At 36.8% G+C, this 24,010-nt stretch overlaps 3 protein-coding genes across 3 annotated transcripts; 2 read left to right on the forward strand and 1 right to left on the reverse strand.

Annotated features, from left to right (window-relative positions):
• Positions 1-705: 705 nt before the first annotated feature.
• On the forward strand, positions 706-1,988 carry LOC137731386 (uncharacterized). The gene is made up of 2 exons (XM_068470496.1): positions 706-1,639; positions 1,951-1,988. Exons 1-2 carry the CDS (start codon positions 706-708, stop codon positions 1,986-1,988), a joined length of 972 nt encoding a protein of 323 aa, XP_068326597.1.
• Positions 1,989-8,041: 6,053 nt separating this feature from the next.
• Positions 8,042-10,693, forward strand: LOC137733017 (protein RICE SALT SENSITIVE 3-like). The gene is made up of 7 exons (XM_068472243.1): positions 8,042-8,242; positions 8,372-8,422; positions 8,600-8,797; positions 8,974-9,079; positions 9,259-9,300; positions 9,408-9,464; positions 9,693-10,693. The coding sequence occupies exons 1-7, from the start codon at positions 8,106-8,108 to the stop codon at positions 10,263-10,265; spliced, it is 1,164 nt and encodes a 387-aa protein (XP_068328344.1). The 5' UTR covers positions 8,042-8,105; the 3' UTR covers positions 10,266-10,693.
• Positions 10,694-12,638: 1,945 nt separating this feature from the next.
• On the reverse strand, positions 12,639-18,849 carry LOC137731167 (threonine--tRNA ligase, mitochondrial 1-like). Its single transcript, XM_068470276.1, has 20 exons — positions 18,497-18,849; positions 18,156-18,393; positions 18,014-18,073; positions 17,425-17,514; positions 17,127-17,201; positions 16,868-16,996; positions 16,681-16,770; positions 16,314-16,402; positions 16,129-16,225; positions 15,965-16,051; positions 15,519-15,603; positions 15,142-15,236; positions 14,841-14,873; positions 14,659-14,745; positions 14,452-14,544; positions 14,008-14,100; positions 13,684-13,908; positions 13,415-13,486; positions 13,096-13,167; positions 12,639-12,984 (listed from the first exon to the last, which is right to left on the reverse strand). The coding sequence occupies exons 1-20, from the start codon at positions 18,619-18,621 to the stop codon at positions 12,889-12,891; spliced, it is 2,031 nt and encodes a 676-aa protein (XP_068326377.1). The 5' UTR covers positions 18,622-18,849; the 3' UTR covers positions 12,639-12,888.
• Between the last annotated feature and the right edge of the window lie 5,161 nt (positions 18,850-24,010).

Raw genomic sequence — 24,010 nt, forward strand, 5'->3', positions numbered from 1 at the left:
AACACAAAATACAATATCAAACATTCCAAACAATTTCAAATTACATTGACCACCCCCCGCCATGCATTCTCTGTTCCTATACCAACCTTTCACATAAAATAATCAATTTAATTATATACTAAAGTTGTGTTGTGGGAGAAGATCATATGCATGCTTTAGAGTTTGCATTACTAAGATACTATATAAATATATATATTTGTGTACAAACAACAGATTTTGTATCGATAATGTGGATATTTTCTTTGATACGTTGTTATCATATGCTTACTTGAGTTTGTTAAAGAAGATATCCCGGATTGATTAGGTCAACCATTGTAAATTGCTCATTAGTGATTTCTTTTCTTATTTAGTTCTAGTTAGCCTTGATTATAGGCAATGAACTAGGATTGTGATATACACTGTGTATATAAGAATGTAATCCGAGCTTTGAGAATAATAAGAAATCAATCACAATATATCTAGTTTCTTAAGATGGTACCAGAGTGAACGAACTGGGAAACACATCAAAGAAAGAATACAAACCCTAGCAACCATAGCCATGGGCGACAAACCAGAAAAGTCAACCTCCTCAGGCATGAATTTGTATCAAAAGTGGGAAAACCCTAATCATCCACTCTATCTTCATCATTCGGATCAACCTGGTGCAGTGCTTGTGCCGCAACCACTTGTGGAAGACAACTATGGTACATGGGTCCAATCATGACCATGGCTTTGATGGTCAAAAACAAGTTAGGGCTCATCGATGGGACGATCGAGAAACCAAGCAATGACCAGATTGAAGAATTACATCAATGGAACCGATGCAACAACCTGGTGAAAACATGGTTGCTTGGCTCCATGTCCAAAGAAATCTCGGGAAGTGTCATACACTGCAAAGATGCATGGCAGATGTGGCTTGATCTGCAAGAAAGATTTTCTAATGTGAATATTGTTCAACTTTTTCATATAGAGAACGAAATTCATGACTGTGTGCAAAACAGTATGACAGTAAGCTCTTATTTTACTAAACTTAAGAGCCTTTGGGATGAATGTGATGCCTTGGTTTCGATCCCTGCATGTCGTTGTGAGACCAAGAGAGAGATAACGTCGTATGTTGAAACTCAGAAAACGATGAAGTTTCTCATGGGTTTAAATGATTCGTATGCCACAGTTCGTAGCAGCACCTTGTTGTTAGAACCACTGCCTACTATCAACAAAGCCTATGCACTTGTCCTTCGACATGAGAAACAAGCTGAAGTCTCGAATGGGAAGCATATTGTTCAACCAGAAGCAGTTGTGTTTGCTGTAAAGGGTGTAGGCCACGACACTGAATTAAACAATGGAGGGCCGCGTTGTGAAAAATGCAACAAGACAAATCATCTTACAAAGAACTGTCGTGCTCACCTTAAATACACTTTCTGTGGCTGGAAAAGTCACACATTTGACTACTGTCGCAAGAGAAAAGCAACTGCAGAAATTGAATCAAACCGTCCCTTCTCTTCCAAAGGGAATCAGGTTACATCTCATGACAAAAAGGAGGTGATGTCTAGCTTTCCCTTCTTTCAGGAAGATTGCAAGCAAATTCTCAACATGTTGAACAAAAACAAGTCTTCCTTTGCCAACCAAGTCGGTAATTCCTCACATATAGAAGAACTTTCAGGTAAAGCCTTCACCTTTACATATAATGGCAAGCAAAATGTATGGATCCTAGACAGTGGTGCCACAGACCACATTGTTTGTAGTCATGATCTTCTCACCCATTTCAGGGAAGTTTCAAATCATACAGTTGAATTACCAAATGGTTCTCTTGCCCAGGTTACCCACATTGGACAAATAATTTTCTCACCTCACTTTATGCTTGACAATGTCTTATGCGTACCTCTTTTTAAGCTCAACCTAATATCCATCAGCAAGTTAGCATATGACTCATTTTATATCACTATATTTCTAAACCATTCTTGTATCATACAGGACCTACGCTCGGGGAAGATGATTGGGATGGGCAGTGAACGGAAGGGGCTATACTACCTTGATCCACCTAAGAAAGGAACATGTAATCACGTTCAAGTTGCCTCTCCAAACTGTTGGCATCAACGTCTCGGACATGCCTCTCCTACAGCTTCTTCGTTATTTTCTTTTCTCACTCATAAATCTTGTGCTTCCAATAAATGTTTGATTTGTCCATTAGCCAAACAAACCAGATTACCTTTCTCATTAAGCTCCATTTCTAGTCAATCTTGTTTTGAGTTAATACATATTGATATTTGGGGTGGTTACCCAGTTGCGTCTCTTTCAGGAGCCAAATACTTTCTTACTATCGTAGACGACCATAGTAGAAGCACATGGGTTTATTTGATGAAGCATAAGTCAGATACACGAACTTTCTTAGTCCAATTCAGTCATATGGTCGAAACTCAATTCAATGCTAAAATCAAAATTGTGCGCAGTGATAATGGTCCTGAATTTAAACTTGCAAGTTTTTACGCCTCCAAAGGCATTCTCCATCAATCTAGCTGTGTTAACACACCTCAGCAAAACGGTGTTGCTGAACGCAAACACCGGCACTTACTCAATATGGCTAGAGCATTGCTTTTCCAAGCTTCACTTCCTAAACACTTTTGGGGAGATGCCATTCTTGCTGCGACATACCTTATCAATAGAACACCAACCCCTCTTCTCCAAGGGAAAACACCATATGAAACATTGTTCCATAAAACACCAAATTATTCTCATTTGCGTGTCTTTGGTTGTCTGTGCTTCGCCTCCACTCATGCCCAACGACCTTCCAAATTTGATCCCCGTGCGAGTCGTTGTATCTTTCTTGGTTACCCTTATGGTAAAAAAGGTTATCGACTCTTTGATCTCAACCTTAAGAAGGTCCTTGTTTCACGGGATGTTGTGTTCTTTGAGGATCAATTCCCTTATCAGAATCATGAACTTTCCGATGTGTCACCACCATCCTCTTCACATCCCATATCCACTTTTCCATTGACCATTGATCCCTCTCCTTAACTTCCCTCTTCAGAGTCTTTCTCATAAGCATTACCTACTCCTTCCCTTTGTCCTCCTAACCTACAGGAGCCTAATTCACCATCCCCTACTACCCCCACCAGCCCTCCTTCTCCATCTTCACCCTCTCCCACACCTCCTGCTCCTTCTGCCTCTCCTCCTCTCCGACGAGGCACACGACCAATCAAACCATCCACGTTTTTGCAGAACTTTCACGTTGAGGCAGCCCTTCCTTCACGTATGGCCCCCACATCCTCCACGAGCATGGTCACATCCACAGGTACTTCTCATTCTCTTTCTCATTATTTGTCCTATGATCGTTTGTCATCTCACCATAAAACCGTCACCACTACTCTCACCCTCCTCAAAGAACCTACTAGTTTTCAGCAGGCTGTTCAGGATCCCATGTGGCGTGAAGCCATGCAGCATGAAATTGCTGCCCTTCAAGCCAACCACACTTGGACTCTCATGCCCTTGCCACTCCACAAACGTCCCATTGGTTGCAAATGGGTCTATAAAGTCAAGCTTAAACCTGATGGCAGTCTCGAACGATACAAGGCACGCCTTGTGGTGAAAGGATACAGTCAAATCGAGGGTGTTGATTATCGGGAAACTTTTGCCCCGGTTGCCAAACTGACCACAGTTCGTGTTCTTCTCAGCATTGCTTCGATACAAGGGTGGCACTTGCACCAACTTGACGTGAATAATGCGTTCCTGCATGGTGATTTGTATGAAGATGTTTATATGTCCTTGCCGCCTGGATTTGGACGAAAGGGGGAGACTCGTGTATGCAAACTAAATAAATCCATTTACGACTTAAAGCAAGCCTCGAGGCAATGGTTCATCAAGCTCTCCACTGCTCTCAAGGCTGCTGGATTCCATCAATCATGGTCTGATTACTCGTTATTCGTCCGAAGCCGTCAATGTAGTTTCATAACCTTATTGGTTTACGTTGATGACGTAATCCTTGCAGGGAACAATTTGCAAGAGATAGAAGACACCAAGCAATTCCTTTCCTCACGGTTCAAACTAAAGGATTTGGGGCAGCTTAAATACTTCTTGGGGATAGAAGTTGCAAGATCAACGAAGGGAATCACTCTATGTCAACGCAAATATGTGTTGGAAATATTGGAAGACACGGGGTTCCTTGGTGCAAAACCCTCACGGGTTCCTTTGGAACAAAATTTATCTCTCACACAAGCAGATGGGGAATTATTAAGTGATCCGTCTTCATATAGGCGACTCGTGGGCAAATTAATCTATTTGACCATCACAAGACCTGATCTAACTTATGTAGTTCATGTATTAAGTCAGTTCATGGATAAGCCACGACAGCCACATCTTGAAGCAACACAAAGTTCTAAGGTACATCAAGCAAGCTCCTGGACAAGGAATATTTCTTCTTTCCACAGGGTCATTACAACTACAAGCATTTTGTGACGCTGATTGGGCTCGATGTAAGGACACCAGAAGATCGATAACTGGTTATTGCATCTTACTTGATCAAGCGCCAATTTCTTGGAAGACGAAGAAGCAAAGCACTGTGTCTCGTTCCAGTGCAGAAGCAGAATATCGTTCTATGGCAACTACGTGTTGTGAAGTCACATGGTTGAAGAACATCTTGACAGATTTGCGAGTAGAACATGCACAACCTATTACGTTATTCTGTGACAACCAAGCAGCTTTGCATATCTCCTCAAACCCGGTGTTTCATGAACGAACAAAGCACATAGCGATAGACTGTCATGTAGTGCATGCAAAGATTCAAGAATGGATGATAAGAACAGCCTATATACGAACAACAAACCAGCCAGCTGACATGTTTACCAAGGCATTGGGTTCAGTCCAGTTTGAAGTCTTACTTACCAAGTTGGGTGTCATCAATATACACTCCAACTTGAGGGGGAGTGTTAAAGAAGATATCCCGGATTGATTAGGTCAACCATTGTAAATTGCTCATTAGTGATTTCTTTCCTTATTTAGTTCTAGTTAGCCTTGATTATAGGCAATGAACTAGGATTGTGATATACACTGTGTATATAAGAATGTAATCCGGGCTTTGAGAATAATAAGAAATCAATCACAATATATCTAGTTTCTTAAGAGAGTTATCAATGTTTTATCAATATATATATATATATATATATATATATATTATATCGACAATCTATCTTTTAATAAACATATATCCTATCTAAGGAAGAAATATTTGTATGTAACAAAAATATTAAATATATCAAATGGGAGGTGTGGAAAGGATGGGAAGAGCAGAGATTCCCACTTCTTAAAATGGGAGAAAGGGATGGGGCAATTTATCTTTGACCATGAGGACTCTCACTCACTCTATCTTATTGTGCCATCCTTTGCTTCCATATCACCTCTTCTCCCCCAAATATCAATTTTTGGAAGAGAGCTATTCAAAAATTGAACAAAACAACAACATATTGTGTAGACCATAAACGACAACTACCATCTATAAAATCCAAAGCTAATTCAATTGTTACCCCAAAACACACTTCTTTTGCTTGCATCACCACCATCAGACTTTGTCTCCAAAATTATTAATTTACTCGTAAATTCATGCATTATAAGATCCCAAAAATAACTACAATAACAGAACTCATTTATGAATGATAACACCTCTCTCTCTCATGGAGGACATTACATAGATGGGGGGTTGGCTTGGTGACAGGAATCCACAGAGAAAATTATATAGATGGCAATGTGTGTCACTATCGTATGTCTGGCTGAGCAATGAAGGTGACAAATGTTTGGTTATATGCTGTAAGTAAGTAAATTACACGACATTTACTGCACGGTGTTAATGAGACGACGGTTTCTAGTAAAAAGAAAAGGACGGTCAAAGGGACAGTGTAATGTTTCTGTCAATTTTCCTTGGTGTCAGGGTGGGGAAATAAAACCACTGATAGCTCCTTTTGGTCATCATGTTCTTCACACAATACACAGTGAGAGAGATACAGAGAGAGAGAGAGAGAGAGAGAGAGCCCAAAGCCTCAAACACTTGAACGTTGCATTGCACTTGTTCATTTAATCTAATTCTCTAACTAACTGGGGCTGTTCTGATCGAGCTACAAAGGAAAGTACACTCTACTGTTGCAATTATGCAGTGAGCACGGTGAATATAAGTCATGCAATATTTCAGTGTTATGTACCGATTTTGATTTTATAATTTAATTAACATTGTTTACTAGAATTTAAAAACTATAAAATTCTCAACCTGAAATGTTGAAAGCAGTAATTAAACTGAAAATGCGAAAATTGTTACCGTCAACATTTTTATGTAACATGGTTTGTCTCAACAACAGGCCAGTACTCTTCTTAAACTGGTTGCAACTTTTCCACCTTGTCTGTAAAGCTTAGTAATGGCCGGCCCTCTACTTAATTGGAAAAGTGCCATTATGAAGTTGCAGAAGGTAAGACTGTTACAAGCTGCAACTCTGTACGTGTATTATGGACTAAGGTTTCTCAAACCCTAATAGCTCTTGCACCCACACTGTTTTGACTGTGCAATATCTATACCGGGCTCTAGCAGCAATATATATGAATAGCAAACTAGCTACAAGCTAGCACGCATGTCTCAACACCATACGAAACCAAGTCACAAATTTATGTTTGTGGCAAAACTTGCTTCTAGTGAGTGTGCGAGTCTCATATCGGAAGATTAAAAGACATTGCATGTGCATATTAAGAATTGGATCACTTCCCAACTATTGATTAATTGTAGAATCTCAACTTTTTTAATAGTAAAAAAAAGGTTAGCTCACTGTTGAGCTCAACGACCTATGTGCTTTCACACCGCCTAATACATATATGTGTTGTTCATGTGTTTGATTTAAATGACTGCACACTTGAGGGCATTGTTAAAAGTGTAAATCCCATATCAAAGAACTGAGAATCATTGCATATGCCTATAAGAAGCTGATTTACATACTAGTTATATTGCCAATTTATTTTACGATAAAACACAAACTTCCTTCAGCTTCACATTTCAAAAATAGAACCCTTTTTTTTCAGTGAAGAAGTTGAAAATGACAACTACATCTGAAAAAAACTTTAAGGTAACTTTAATAGTAGGGATGATTAGGGTTTTGTTCTTTAAAGGACGAGGGCAATTAAGAGCGCACTTCCAGCGTGCCCCAATTTTCTTGGGGATTGGCTATTAAATTATCCAATGCCCCAGCAATTGGCTCTAGCCCATTCAAATAACTTGGGCTCCACGCGAGCTCAAGCTCTCCACCAGGTATAAACCCACAACCCCAGCGCCTGAGGGATATGACACAAGGCTAACGTCATGGTGAAATCAACCACTAATAAAAATTATAAAATACTAATATAAATTAATTAAAAATACAATAAATTATAGAAAATTAATTAGAAATACAATAAATTGTTTTATAATGAAAATAAAATTATTTTTTATTATTTTATAAAATAAAAATACTAATATTTTATTACGAATTGCCTTGACTATTTAGTTTAGATGTGAAGATACACTTGAGCAATTATTGTTCACTAGAAATAATTACTGTTCATTTTAAGGGATTGGTTGCCTCTAACCCAGGGGAGCCTAGCAACACTGAAAGTGCTCTGAGAAAGCTTCATGCATCGTGGGACTGCAAATGATCGAGTGGTAATACGTAGTCAATAAGTGTGTCAGAAGTCAGATCGATGATAATGCATAGGGGGTTGTAGGAACTACTAAATACTACTACTCATGATGTAGTCTGATGAGAATAATAAGGTTTGGTCGTTTCTCTGATAATTCATCATAATTGGAACGAAGTAATAAGCAATACTACTCATGAGATGGGATAGTACTTTTTGAATCAAGGGATTGAAATCAAGACTGTTGGGAACCGGGAAGACATACAAGGTGGGGCCTCAGGGAAACGTTTTGGGAAAAGTAATCAAAGAAAAATTTATTTCACTACTTCAGTCTTCCACACTAGTGAGAGAGAGAGGGAGAGAGAGATTATATTATAAAATGGGTGATAGGATGTGGGGGTTTTGCTTCTCTTGAGGATAGGTAAAGATTGGAAGGGGAGAGGAAAAGGAAGAAGAGAAGAAGGTAATTAAGGAAAACATTTGAGAGAAATATGGAAGAACATCTGAACCCCTTAGCTGTAACTCATCTGCTTCAACACACCCTGAGAAGCTTGTGCATTCATGAAAACTCTCAGTGGATTTATGCAGTCTTCTGGAGGATCCTTCCTAGAAACTACCCACCACCCAAGTAAGCAGGGGCAAAAATTGAAAAAGATTCCAAAATAATTACAGAAAAAAAGCTTTTTTTTAGTTCAGTTCCCACAAAGTTAGTCTATTGAAATTAATATTTTCATTAATAATTTTGGTTTTATAACAGATGGGAAGGTCATGGAACTTATGATAGGTCAAGAGGAAACAGAAGGAACTGGTATATATATTAATTTAATCAATGTTTTAGTTAGTTTAATCCAGTTTTCATAGTATAAAATAGATTCATAGCTAGGTTGTGTATGCATCCAATTATATATATATATATAATACTTGTGTGTGAATAACTATATATATATATATATGTGTGTGTGTGTGTGTGTGTGTGTACATGCAGGATATTGGTTTGGGAAGATGGATTCTGCAACTTTGGTGCCTCCTCAGCAGCTCATGAGATCAACTCCAGTTCTAATCAGTGCCCTGCAGGACCTTCATCAATGAATGGCAACTCATGTGATCAATTTCAACAATACAATGGCCTGCAACCTGAACTTTTCTTCAAGATGTCCCATGAGATCTACAACTACGGAGAAGGGTAATTAACCTAGTTATGATGAAACATATGTATCAAGTTTGATTAATTAGTTAATTAATTACCAAATTGAACTACTTTTAACTTCGTTTTTCTGAGTGTACTTGATCACGGAGCTCTAAAACCACTAATTAATCTGGAAGAACATTTATATGTAGTTATTGATTGTTGTTATGTAGGTTGATAGGGAAAGTGGCGGTGGATCATAGTCATAAGTGGATACACAAAGAACCAAATGATCAAGAAATCAACTTCTTATCAACATGGCACAACTCAGCAGACACGGTATATACACTAACCTTATTGGTGTAATTACTCCTGATCTATCGATGCTTCTATATACACTTAAGTTTGTTATTTCATGCAGCATAAACTAATTACAGGCACAATTATTATGTATGTACACCCTCGACCCTCGTTTTATTTCAATAATATAGTCTAAAATTTTACTTTTTTTGCCTCAGCACCCTAGAACATGGGAAGCCCAGTTCCAGTCTGGCATAAAGGTACTTAATTAAGCATTATTAAACCCCAGACCACAAAAATTCCAAAAAAAAAATCAGAAAATTTGGTTCTAATTTGATGATTTTCTTTTGTCAAATATATCTTGCAGACCATAGCCCTGATAGCAGTTAGAGAAGGTGTTATTCAGTTAGGAGCTGTTCACAAGGTGAGACTAGACTCTCTCTCTCTCTCTCTCTCTCAAGAACTATTGAATGTTTGCTTTTGATAGGGAACGATATTCCCTCTCTCAAAAACTAAAGTAATTGTACATCAGAGATGACGGCAAAATATACTAATGAATATTTGTCTTTTGATTCGAAACGACATCGGACAAACTTTAACTATGCATCTTTGATGGCTGCAAGATACTAATGAATGTTTGTAAATCTTGCAGGTGATTGAAGACTTGAGCTATGTAGTTCTACTAAGAAAGAAGTTCGGCTACATCGAAAGCATCCCCGGAGTGCTTCTCCCACACCCATCATCTCCACCCTTCCCCTTCAAGCCTGATCCTCATCATCATCATGGCTATACATATGGTCTCACCCCAGATCACCATCATCATGCATGGCATCTTCAAGCAGGGATAAACCCTCTTGCACCACCTCCAACTCATGACTTCATGTATGATCATCACCAATATCTCAACCCTAATCAAGTGGTTCCATTGAAAAACATAACCCCCTCCATGAGCAGCCTTGAAGCCCTCCTCTCTAAGCTTCCATCGGTCGTGCCGACGAATCACGATCATAATCCTCAGCCGCATGATCAATCCCAGTTTTTATTATCTCATGGTCATGGACATGTGGATTTTATGGCAATGACAGACCAGAAAGTGGCCAAGGAGGAGACTAGTGACAATGATGATCATGATCGTAACGAAGAATATAGGCCGTCCGATGATCAAAACAACGTCGGTGAAACCAGCACTTCTATGTCTGCTTATGCCCATCAACATTATTTCTAACATTGTATAATTAGCGAGCTCTCTTATTTATAATCCTATATTAGTACCCATAATGTGAAGGGTGTTCTTGCTCTTATAAATAATGCACTTTTTTAATTACTTCGTTTGTGGACGAGTCAAAGGCTTGCAGAAAATAGGACAACTGCAAACGGCAAGAGGATGCATATTTATGATGAAAACTAAATTGGACAGTATAGCCGAGATAACTGTTTTGACTTATCCATTCTATTAAGAGGAGCCCTTGTCAACTTTTTTTCCCTACTTTTTTCAATTTTGCCCTCACTTTTGATTACATAATAAGGAAAATTAATGAAAAGGGCTTGAAAACTTTGAGTTTTAACGATAAGGACAAAATAAAAGGTAAAGTAAATAGTACCAGGTTTGACTTTTTAGTGTAAAAATGTGGTTTTTCGTTAAAGTAAACAGTACCGTGGGCTTTTCGTTAAAACTCCCTACATAATATTGCCATAAGGAAGGCAAAATAGTAATTTTGTACTTATAACTCAGTTGATTAAGAATATTATGTAAGATTATGTCACGTGGGTTTGCCACATCATTTTATTTGTGTTATTAAATAAGAACTATAATTAGACATATATCAGGAAATTAAAAGAACTCTTGAAGAGTGATTTTAAATCACTCACATAGTGGATGACAGTTTCCTTAATAGGAGAAAACTGTCAACTATTGTATAAATGTATGCTTTGGTCTCTCCTCTCACTAGCTATCGTTTATACTGAAAAGTTCGTCCTATTGATAACTGAACACAAGATTGCAAAGAGGAGAAGACTGACTCTAACTTGGAATGATGAATTCCTCAAAACTGATTGTTTCCATAGAATAATTCTATATATGATTATGGTATTAATTGTAGTTACTTGTATTAAATTGGTTTAGATCCTTAATGGAGAATAGTTACACATTCACCATTGCGCTCGAGGTTTAGATCCTTAATGGAGAACAGTTACACATTCACCATTGCACTCGAGGTCCCATATTGTTCGAACTCCCTCCATAGGTTAGATGACTTTCATATTGTGTGTAAAATAAATAAATAAATAACTAGTAAAGGGCTTATATAATAGGAGGACTTATATGGAATAGATTGACCGTCACTTGATATCCCTTATCCAATAATCAATTGTCATGTGCATGTTTTTCTTCACATGACAATGTATTATTAAATCAAAACTTCAATACGGCAATGAGTCCGTTACATGTAAGTTGCTCATATCCACATTGGGTTGAGGGCCTCCAGTGACTAATTTTACAAATGGCAACGAAGCATTTTAGAGATTGTCCCTTTGCTTCATTTCACACGGAAAATGATCATTCAGTGATCGTGATCGTTTATCGTATATCGTACAGTTAGAAATCATTTCAAAATTTAAAATTTAAAATTAAATATAAATAGTACCTAACGAAAACTGATCACACGATATACGATAAACGGTCACGATTACGGGATCTCTATGATCCCCAGGAAGACATTTCACACTGCTCTTATAGGTAAGGAACACGTGCTGTCGAGACAGTCAGCAACTACCTATCCCACCGTCCACGTGCCACCTGAAATGAAAATTAGAACCTTGCACAGAGCTTTTCCGTATATAGGACTCCTAATTTAAAAAGAATGGATATGTGGTAAGATTGGGCGTCACGGGATTGGTCCTTTTGGAATTGGAAGAAACGTTTATCCCAAACGGAGGATTTGGAAATGGAAAGGGCAGCGGCGCGGACATCAAGCTATGCAATACCGTGTGTTTTGACCTTTTACCACTTTCTCCTTTTCCTTTTCCTGTTTTTCCGCCGTTTGGGAAAGTGGATTGGTTGTGTTGAACTGAATCCAGTCCAGTCCTGTCCGATCCCGATTCAATACAAGGGCTTAAAATGTTGCGCCACTTAAGTTGGGGTCTGTACGCTGGCCCATTTTCGACTTTGAGTGGTAATGAGTTGTTTTTACTTTTAGGTTGTGTCATATTCGTGTCAAGTTACGGATTGATTAACATGTAAAGTGGTATTGCGTAATAACTTAAAAGGTCATTTTTTAACATTTCATCAGAAAAAATTATCATTTCTGGTAGTATAATATTAAGTAAATTACATTTTACATTCTCAAATTTAGATGCACTTGCTTCTTCATAATTAAAACTGTTAATTGACCGTTAAGTGATGGTGTGACAATTTATTTGAGTGTACTTGCAATTTCATAATTAAACTGTCAATTTAACTGTTAAATGATAGTATGACAAATGGGATCTTATATTTTTGCTGACGTGACAGTTTGTGTATAACATGTAAGTAAATAAAATATATAAAACAAAGAATTAATTATTTAAATAAGCCAAAATCAGAGGCCACAACCCCGTTCAATTCACCAAATCCAAATGTAACTAATGATTTAATCACTTAAAATGTGTATTAATAAGTTCAAATATTTAATGAGACATTCAATGAAAATTGTACACATTAAAGTACACATCAAAGGACAATCTAACACCAAAATTTAATTAAATTTCAATCTTTGACATCAAACGTGTGCAAGATATTATTGTTATCGAATTCATAAACACGTAAGATTGTACTCATCAGTAGAGACAGATTCACCCTTGCCATTCCATCTCTAATGGAAAGCTTCAACTTCAGCCTTGAAGTGCTGGAGTAGATTTTCCATTGTCATTACCGTGACGTCTCCGTGGTCTCTAACTCGTAAGCTCACCTGGAACAATACGGATCAAACATTTAACTCCTCAACCAAATAATACATAAGACGGTTGAACTAGCGTGAAGTATAACATGAATGAATTAGAGAACAAGAAAAGAACAGAACCTGCCCAGTCTTGACTTCCTCCTCGCCAACAACTAAAATGTAGTTGTACTGCGCTATCTGGGCTTCTCGCACCTGCAGGACAAACACAATCAGGCAACAATGAACAATCTGTTGGACAAAAGGTATTATGGTTAAACAGAATATAAAAGAGCCTAGAATCCAATTCTGTTTTCACCAGAGTTGTCCGGGTTTACGAGATGGGAGAGAGCCAGCTCCCATTATGGAACCACTAAACCGAATGGACATCTAATAATTCATAAAATAACAAACAAAATGAAACCAAAAATGGAATGCAGAGGACAACAGTGAATTCTCTTACCTTCTTCTGGATGGTTCTATCACTTGTGTCAACGTCCACATAATAACCAGCTTCATGGATACGGTCCCGAACCTACAAAATTGCAACAACAATATCTTATACATGACTTAACAATACAGAATAATTTAACCTAACCATCAAAGCCGGAAAGTGTGTATGCCATTAACTGCATTTATATGGATCTCATATCCAAAAAGGGGCATGACAAAAAGTTCATACAACCTCATAGTGGTCAACCAATAAAAACCAGAAAAGCACTATCATACTACCTCCTGAGCGTAAGGTTGGGATTTGTCTGAGACGGGGCAAACAATTGCTTGACGTGGACTAAGCCAGAAGGGCCATTTCCCTTTGTAGTTCTCCAACAATATAGCAAACATACGCTCAACAGAACCTAAAACAGCTCTGTGTATCATAACGGGTCTCTCCAACTTGCCTTCTTCCCCCTCTGCTGAGTAATACAGCTCGAACTTCTGTGGAAGCTGAAAATCAAGCTGCAACCACAATATTTTCAATGACAGTCAGATAGTTACACAGCAACCAAAAACAAAATGAAAGAGGCATAAAACATAAAGGAACTGATCATCAGATACCTGTAGTGTTGCACACTGATATTTTCTGTTCAATGCATCCGAGACACTGATATCTATCTTTGGTCCATAAAAAGCACCATCCCCTTCATTAATCTGTGTAGCACGACTAACAAAGTAAGCATCCAGACACAAACAAGAAATTCAGGGGGCCCTAATGTAAAGCTTAAGAAAACAAAGTACAGATAATGGACCAGATTGGCAACCAAACAATTACAGAAATTTGTCGGTTCAATCTATGTCAATGGTAAAACGGTGGAGTAGATAATGGTTTATGGGTCAAATCTATCCATTCAGCTCAACGTCCTTTATTTAAAAAATGCTGCTCAGCTACAATGAGTTTTGAACCTATTTTGGACTAAGCTAAAAAATAAATGACTACCCTGGCTCCACTACAATGAAAGTTGTATAAATTTTACTATCATACTGCATATAAAGTAAAAGTACCTGCCAGGGCTTGCCAAACTCATTTAATGCGTCTGCAAGGGCAGCCTCAGCTTTCTCCCATGTTGCCAAATCTCCCATGTGTTTTTCTGGCATCTGCAACGGAAATACCCATCAAATGCTGTGCAACACAACAAATATGAAATTTGCATCCTTGTGTAATGAAGTCAAGAGGTTTGAAGCTTTAACCATAGGTAGCAAGAATCTTACTGTTGATAGCTTCAGTTCAAAAGAAAAGCCAAAAATATTATAGGCATACTGGATAAAATCCAAGACACCCTTCACTTCATCTTTTACCTGACAATAGAAGCACAAAATACAAAAGGCTTAAGAACAAAACAAAACCAAAAAATTTAGACGATTTATGTACATTTCAATTAAGCTCAACTCACTTGGGACTCCCTGCAAAAGATGTGGGCATCATCCTGTAGCATATTTTGGACTAAAACTTGTCAGAAGGTGTATACATGTAACCAGAAAATTAATAGAAGAAAAGAATGACAAAAAATATAAATCTTCCGGTAATAAAGTGCATCATTAAGGTCACTGACAAGCATATTAGAAATATGAGCTCCTAATGAACTAACAAACTGGAAGCCAGGATAATCATATGTGTTTAGTTGTTTACAAAGCAGGTTGATGACAAACATGAGACACCTAAATTAAAGCTAAACCAAGGCTGTGGAAGTATACCTGCTGGAATCTCCGTACACGTGTTAATCCAGTCAGTGCACCACTGGCCTCATTGCGATGCAAAACACCAAAATCAGCGAGTCTAAGTGGAAGTTCTGTCGTCAAGGTTTTAAAAAAATAAAATAAATAAATGAGTATGGCGCAAAAATGTCAAATAAAGTAACAATTCTAGTACTTTAATAGTCATGTTACACTAAAAAAACCCATAAAAATGCAACACACAACTCATACCAAGAGACTTGCCTAAGAAGCCCACAAGGCCAATCCAAGAGATAAAAGACCAAGACATCCATAAAATGACCTCCATACACAGAATGACTTTCCTTTCAGCAATATAAAAGAGTAAAAGGTCGAGAAAATTATGTTTAAAGGCATACCTCTATAAGAACGAACCCTGTGCTGAAACATCAAACAATGCCCTGGGCAATTCATTGGCTTCAATCCAAATTCTTGTTTCTCAATCTGCAAGAAAATGCAAAATCCAGCAGGTTAAACATATTCTTCATTTCCAAGCATAACAACTCTGTAATGGTCTCATTCTCATAGTTAAATATAGTCCTGTTCTTTTCACACAGAATAACTAAATGGAAATCTCAATCATCTGTAAGAGACCCCTTCACGGTAGCAGGTAAAAAGAATCACACACGCTTAGGTGGCACAGGATTAGCTATCAACAGATTAATATATACATAGCCAACATTTGGTATTCACTATTCATTCATATCCAGAAAAATATAAATATGTCTTCATAAGTTTGGTTGCTTTTTAAGTTTAAGCATAAAGATGATATAGCTGATCCCTATAGTATCATGTCAAAACTCACCTCAAAAACAAACATATTCTCTTTGTAATTTGCAGCATGACCAGATGTTTCCCAAAGTTGCATATTGTACATGTTTGGTGATATAACCTACCAAAGAAAAGGAAATTAGGTGAAAATTATTTAAGATTAGTAGAATGATGTAAAAACAGAACATTAAATGTCACCTCTTTATAGCCTCGTTCTCTGTATTGATTCTTTATGAACTCCATTAGTTTGTTATAAATCCGAGTCCCATTAGGGAGGAAGAACCAACTTCCTGGACTGAATTTGACAAGAAGAAATAATCAGATGGAAATCATAGGGAATCTTGATCGATTATACAATGAAGAAGTATTAACCCCATAAATACCTAAGTGGGTGACAAAAAAAGAGTTCCTGCTTTGTACCCAACAGTCTGTGGTCATACTTTTTTGCTTCTTCCAGCTTCTGGATGTATATCTGCAGAAAAAGGTTGATGTGGTAAGTGAAATAATCCAAGACCAACGTCCAGTAGAAGATATTGGCATAGGTTGCAGTCTTGGTCCATCACAATTCATAACCTGAATGCTTGTCAATTTTTATAAATATCATAAGCCACATCTTTTGATTATGGTATTTGTACTTCAATATAAGGTACTAGAGCCACCAAATACAATTTTAAAACATGACACAGAAAAGATTTCAGATACTGCTAAGAAAAACCAAAACCCCATAAAAGGTAGAAAATAAAATATCACCTGCAAACTTTTCTTATCAGGATATGATATTCCATAAACTCTCTGTAAACTTTCACGATCTTTATTTCCCCTCCAGTAGGCTGAAGAAGCCTGATATTACATATTCATAAGTTAAATATGCGCAGACAATACATGCATACAAGATGATATATAACCTACAGCTCTAAAATGCCAAGGGAACACATACCTTCAAACATGCAAAAGCTTTGACAAAGGATGTATTTGGTATATGGGGTCCACGGCACAAGTCAACCAAGGGGCCACATCTATATACTGTGATAGTTTTGTCTGCCGGAAGATCATTTATGATTTCAACCTGATCAAAATTAGTGAAAAATAAACACATCTGAGATTGATTTTGAGTCTTTGAGAGTATGGAATGCACATAAAATAAGTAGATAACAGTCATTTATTGATGAGGAAAAAAAATGAACGTTTTCACTTGCCTTGAATTGATTATCAGAAAATATCTCAAGTGCCTGTTCACGTGTTACTTCGATACGCTCAAAAGGCTGTTTAGCCTGGGGATAAAGATGCAACAAACCAGTCAAAGGAGTTTCAACAAGCAAGAGTAAAATACTGAAGCATCAATCTACAATCAGTCAAGGAATCTCAACAAGAAACACAAAAATGTTGAACCAACTTATAAATTTTGCAAACGGTGAAGGATCAAGAAATTCCTCCATACAAAAGGAATACATTTTAAAATATATTTTAACTATTCTACATGAGAATAAACCGTACCTTAACAGCCTTGTCTGCCGCTGATGCAATGTCCTTGAAGTGTTCATCATTCAAGCCCAAATCACCATAGAAAGCATCGTAATAGAAACCCTGTCATTGAATTTCATAAGGGACCCAAATGAGTAATCAAGAAACTAAAATGAACTGTATACAAATTCATTTCAAAGACTAGGATTACAAAATTACAATATCCAAGTGGTAAATTACACATGAAAAGAACAACAAAGAACTCCATCCCAACAACACTGTCAACCAGAGAGTACATAAGAACAGACACATGTACAGACAACAGAAACCAGATGTACAGACAACAGAAACCAGTTATTATATCATGGTAAGATACATTGCACATTAAAATTGAAAATAAAATGTTAATGAAATCATCTCCAAGACAATTACTTTTCACGAAAAAAGTTTACGCAGTATTTGAAGAAACTAGCATAATCCCGAACGATAACCGATTGAGCAAAAGTCATACAATATCAGACAACGATCGAACAGACGTAGCAAAATTAAACGAAAACACATGATAACATAGCATAAACAAACCAATAACTGAAAAACTCAAACTCAAACGTAAATAATTGACCTCTCCTCTTGTAGTGCATGGACCAATGCAGAGCTTGCATCCATACTCAACCTCAAGTGCCTGCAACGTATCGAAAGTCTTATACACAACAAAACCCTCAAAATGTAATCCAACAAACTACAAATTCGCCAACTCGGGCTACCTGTCCAAGAATGTGAGCGCTGGAATGCCAGAAAGTATCACGTCCTTCATCGTCTTCAAATTTGAAGAGCTTGAGCTCACAGTCAAACTCCAGCGGCCTGGCCATGTCCCAAAGGTCCCCATTGACCTTCGCAATCACAGCGCTGGAAGCCAAGCTCTTGGAAATATCCTTGGCAATGTCAAATGGCGAAGTCACCCACCTCTTCCCTTCCTTCTCCTGTCCGCCCGGCAATGTAATCCTACAAAACCCCCCAGACAAGAAATGAAGATCCAAACACATGTGTACATTCCGCATCGAAAAACACCTTAACGCGGAGTTTAGAGTTAGGGTTTAGGGCTTACTTGATGGGATCGGAGGGGAGGGACTGGCGGTGGGCGAGCTGCTGCGCCTGGATGGCCTCGAAGAGCTTGATGCGCTTCGGGATTACGGCCTCGAGATACACGTCGTCTTTCGGGTGGGGCACCATGGCGGCGCTGGTTGTAGGAAGCTGAGGAGGAGGAGCGGATAGTGAGGAGAAGGGGGAGTAGGAGTTACAGAGGCACAGAAAAATCACGGCTTAACAACAGAGTGCAAACTCTATAACTAATCTCTCTCGGCTGTCTGTCTTTTCAACGATCGCCGCACCCTATCTATTTATATAGGATGGCTTTACATACCTAAAATCTGGTTACGCTTCCTAATTTCTCTCCTATTCCGGTTTTGCTTTTAGAATCCTCTCACAGCATCTCCAAAATAGATATCAAAATGCTAAATGAAATGTGTGCATGTTTGATATTAAAAATCTCTCTAATCGAAATGTTATTTACTGATTGAATTTGAAGGCTTCGTGATTTGGCGTCAAAATTGATATCAATGTCAAATTCATTTTTAGTGTAATGATAGGGGGACTAAATTTATTGACTAAATTTTGTAAATTAAATGACATGAAAATTGATGATTAGATTAGTATTTAAGTGTTAATTAATGTCTTTATTTCTTATTGGTGACACATCATTTAGTTTGCAAATTCAATCTACAAATTAAGTTTTCCTAGTATTACTCTTATTTTTAAGGGAGTTTTAACGAAAAACTCACGGTATTGTTCACTTTAATGAAAAATCACATTTTTACACTAAAAAGTCAAACCTAGTACTATTCACTTTACCCTTTATTTTGTCCTTATCGTTAAAACTCAAAGTTTTCAAACTTTTTTCATTAATTTTCCTCATTTTTAATTCATTGTAATGATGGGTCCGTTATTCCACTAACATTTTAACCTATAAAAATTTTGTTTCAACATTTTTTTTATAATTACAACTATCTAAAACTTTATTTAAATAATAAAATAATATTTGACAATTCGGTTGGAGAAATATAAAATTTGACATAAGGCTTCAAATCGCTACATCAGTCATTAATTGTAATTTGACTCTTATAATTTGATATTTTATTTGAAGATATTCTTACACTCCTATAATATAGTTACATTTTCTATTCCTATTTGAGCCAATAAATAACGAAGTAGGATTTTCTTCCCTCCTATTACCATTTCCTTCCATCACTACTCTGTAAATGATAGTTTCTTGCCTATTTCAATTCTGCTTTTAGGATTCCTAATTTAATAGCACGATACTTATTTTAAAATTTCTAATTTAATCGTACTCTTTTATAATTCTTTTAAAATTTCCCAAACCACGACGACGCTGATTTTAAAGCATTTCCAAACCGATATTCGGAGTCACGGCGGAGCTGCTGCTGGTGGCCAGTTGGGCTTCACGGGATTGGCCCTTTTGGAATTGGAATATATGTTTCTCCCAAACGGAGCGGAAAGGGCAGCGGCGTGGACATCAAGCAATGAGGCGTGCGTGGGCATCAAGCTATGCAATGCCGCGTGTTTTGACCTTTTATCTCTTTTGTCTTTTTACTTTTTCCACTCTTGGGAAAATGGATTGGATCTATTGACCTGAGTCGGCTGAAAATGCGCGACTTAATTTGGGCTCTGTATGCTGGCCCATTTTGGATTTTGGGCCTCGTTTTTATATTGAGGTTCGTGTCACGTTACGGATTGATTAAAACGCAAAATAGTATTAAAATAAGGGTACCCTTAAAATAATAATTTAATAGGTCCTTTTTATAGTATTCGTTAGAAAAATTATCATTCTAGTATGATATTAGTCACTTAATACCACGGTCTAATGACATTCCTCTTCATTAAGTGAGAGGTCTTAGATTCAATTTACGTCAAAGATGAATTTGAACCACATTATCGCTAGCTCATTATGAGACTAAATCCACTCCTTCCTTTTTAGTGTAGATAATATCGTTTATTCAAAAAAATAATTTTGTAGCTCGTTTTTAACCTCACATAGCATTTCTTTTCCTTTCACCATTTACAATCTTTGAACTACAACAGTAACGATACATTTATAGTATGTCTTCCTGCTACTGAATCTTGGTTTATAACAAATATGACAAGTGTTTGTGTATATTGCAATAATTAAAATGAGTGAGTATAATTTCTTCTCCGACTCCGGCATCAGGAGGTCCATGCCTACACCGAAGTTCCCCAAGCGGCACTAGTGTAGATTGTTGAAATCCTACCAAAAGTTTCGTAGCTATATCAGCCTTTAATGAACGATGCTTTTTGCACGAGATAACTTCATTTATGGTTAGGGTTGTACTTCGTTGGCGAAACACTTGTTGGGATAACTGCGTATTATCAGGTATCTTGAAAAAGCAAGTGCTAGTACGAAAAAAGATAGAAGCAACATTGGTGCACGATGTACATAACCCTGGATATTGAAAATGTGCTCAAAAAGATGCATCACAGAAGAAAACTAATTGTCTGTGAGGCAAACACTTTCATAAATATGTTGTAGCGATTTGAGCGCTTCTGGTCTTTAACATATTTGTGTTGAAGTTGTTGAAGATGAATAATCTACTACAAAGTTTTGTAGTATAAGAGTTGACGCACGACTCAAATAAGTAGATACTGTAGGAATGACCAATAGAAATTTGCAAATTACAACCTTTTTCTGCAAGACAAGCATATGTCAGTAGTGGCGAAGGTCTTTTAAATTCCGCCCCTTCCTCAATAATTATTGACTTCGCCACTAACACCATGAAAAAGGTCTATTCACAATTCATGGTGATGATGACTTCCCACGTGAAAGAATTGGGAAGATTGGACTTGTGCAATCATAAGGCCAAAAACTAAAGAACAAGGATTGTCTGCCCTTCCGCTTCTGGTGCCATTCCGTGCCTTTCTGTTTGTGTGGCCACGGTTAAGTCACGTTAACATTTTATATTACTATTCATTTTTGTCTTATTATTTCTATAAAAAAAATAATATAAAATATTGACGTGACTTAACTATTACCACAAAAAATAATATAAAATATTGACATGACTTAACTATTACCACAAAAAATAAGAAAATACAAAAGAACACCAAAAATAGAAGAGCAGACAATCCTTGTCCAAACCTAAAAGGACTTGCGGAATTTGGGCAAACAAATGCGTGCTAAAATTTGAAGTGGGGCATCACACAAATTACCTGTTGGAACTCGGAACATTAATAGTAAGAAATAAAGTCATGTACTGGGATTTGACTGCACCAAATCAAAAGACCAAGTTGTCATGGCGTGGGTCTACGGGGTTTCGTCACAACGGAGTACATCAGTATAGACACATGTGCAACCATGTGCTTTCCGTTCCCACCACAAAGGCTACTCCAGCTAAGTACCAAATTGCTACGGCACCCACTATACTACCACTAGATAGCTAGCTACTTATAGCTTCACCTTTGCTGGACGAATGAGGATTCTCACCGGATCGTGAGAATTTTAGGAATTCTTTAATTACATTGATTCATTGTATATTATATAGTTAATTTTCGTCATGTATTGTTTATATTTAATTTTAAATAAAAAAATTTACAATAATTTTTTACTGCACGATCTATAATTAACGGATGTGATTAGAGAATATTCGGGATCCTCACAATGAGGATCCGCAGAGGATCCACATTCTTGCTGGACAGGATAAGCAGTACCCTAGTAGGGTTGGATAAGTTTAAGGGCAAAAACTTCTCAGGCCTATGGCGTCAATCATTCATTGTCTAGTAACCACGTATAAATATCATGGTTGAATGAATTTTTTTTAGGAATAGTTTAGTTGCTGTTCATTGTTATAGATTCAAAGCTTATGTATTTTAGGTTTATTGTTGAAGTTCTTCTCCTACCAAATAAATAACATAATAATAAAATAGATGCAATAATATCAGTAAAGACTCAAACCGTTATTTTGCTTTCATTTACCCTACCAATTTAATTATTGAAATTTGCTTATGGGTACATTCTAGATTATAAAAAGAGTCCTTTTTTATTTTCATAAAATATGAATACATTTGTATAATAAAATTTGCGTACATTTTACATACAAAAAATTGGTACATTCATATAAAAATGTGGGTACATTTCACATACAAAAAAAATGGGCATGTTTTATATAAATTAAAGGGGGGGTTTGATACAGATGCCTAGGTTTTAATTTTGACATTAAACATCTATGCCTTTTAGAATTTTGATTAAACATTTTCCTACAATTTAGGTGCCACATGGATTAGAAGTAGTGTTTTTTATAATTTAAATTACCCAACTTGCCATTATATAAATATACATTTTAATTCCTAGATAATACATCAAAACTCCTAAAATCTAGTAGATAAATATTGTAGAATTTAATTCCAACAAAAAGTCTTTCAAAATACCCATGAATGCGACTTGCCATTATATTTAATATACTTTTAATTTTCTTAGATAATATCTCAAAACTCCTAAAATCTTGTAGATAAATATTGTAGTATTCAATTTTAATAAAAAGTCTTTCAAATTACACATGAAACGTAGATTTCTTCTTGGTACATATTTGATGCGTTACTTAATATATCTTCTTGGTACATATTTGGTATGTTTGTTTTCTTTTTTGTATGTATTTGGTACGTTTATATTTATTTAAAAAAAAAACATATTTGGTACATATATTTCCTCTTGATTAAACATATATTTCTCCTTGGTACATAGTTGGTACATTACTTTATATATCTTCTTGGTACGTATTTGGTACGTTTAAATATATTATCTGAACATACCAGCCTCAAGCCTCTGAAAATAGAGAATACGTATAATTATCTCACATGATATCAATATAAAATAGTGAAAACAACCACTAATTTGTGACAACCCGTTCCGAAATATAATATATTTTATCCTCGATAGTGTGGAATGACTATTTTACCCTTGAGCGTTGGGTTGTGAATGTATTATTGGGCTAAGAAAATGGACTAATTATTTTCATTTCCTACTTCTTTGGACCCAATTGAAACTTGGGATTGTTTTGGATGAATCTTAGCCTACAATTGGCAGCCTAATTAGGGCTTAAGGATTTTATATGGATACCCAATCTGGACACACACACGTATAGACTTCTCTCTCTCCCTCTCTCGAGTCTTCCTCGTCCGTATAATTCGTACGTCCAATCTCTCTACCAGCTTCATCTTTCACAAATCGAGCTAATAAAGGTTGTTTTTGAACTCCTTGCAAGCCTTGGAGTTGAGCCATGTCTTTGGTTTGAGGAAAAGACTAGTAGAACTCGAGATGCCCGAACTCCGGCAATGAGTGGAATTTTCTTCTGTGTGATCGAGAAGATATTAGCTAGATTTAAGACTTAAGAGGGTAAGAATTCATCTTTTCTAGCATGTTAGGCTAGTTTTGGTTAAGTTTGGACGTCGAAATGAGCTTAGTTGTGGGATTGCAGGAATAGCCGGTTTTCAAGGATTTTTCCAGCCATTTTCCGTTGGGTTTAGGACGTAAAAG

Source organism: Pyrus communis, chromosome 4 (assembly GCF_963583255.1).
Source record: "Pyrus communis chromosome 4, drPyrComm1.1, whole genome shotgun sequence".
Classification (NCBI taxonomy): domain Eukaryota; kingdom Viridiplantae; phylum Streptophyta; class Magnoliopsida; order Rosales; family Rosaceae; genus Pyrus; species Pyrus communis.

Excerpts from the sequence above, each read along its gene's own strand:
- LOC137731386 (XM_068470496.1), top strand. The coding sequence starts at position 706 with ATGGCTTTGATGGTCAAAAACAAGTTAGGGCTCATCGATGGGACGATC. Across the intron at positions 1,640-1,950 it reads ACATATAGAAGAACTTTCAG|GACCTACGCTCGGGGAAGAT; the intron begins GTAAAGCCTTCA and ends TGTATCATACAG.
- LOC137731167 (XM_068470276.1), bottom strand. The coding sequence starts at position 18,621 with ATGGTGCCCCACCCGAAAGACGACGTGTATCTCGAGGCCGTAATCCCG. Across the intron at positions 18,394-18,496 it reads CTCCCCTCCGATCCCATCAA|GATTACATTGCCGGGCGGAC; the intron begins GTAAGCCCTAAA and ends GGGGTTTTGTAG. Across the intron at positions 14,746-14,840 it reads TCTTTTGCAGGGAGTCCCAA|GTAAAAGATGAAGTGAAGGG; the intron begins GTGAGTTGAGCT and ends TTCTATTGTCAG.
- LOC137733017 (XM_068472243.1), top strand. The coding sequence starts at position 8,106 with ATGGAAGAACATCTGAACCCCTTAGCTGTAACTCATCTGCTTCAACAC. Across the intron at positions 9,080-9,258 it reads GGCACAACTCAGCAGACACG|CACCCTAGAACATGGGAAGC; the intron begins GTATATACACTA and ends TTTTTGCCTCAG. Across the intron at positions 9,465-9,692 it reads AGTTAGGAGCTGTTCACAAG|GTGATTGAAGACTTGAGCTA; the intron begins GTGAGACTAGAC and ends TAAATCTTGCAG.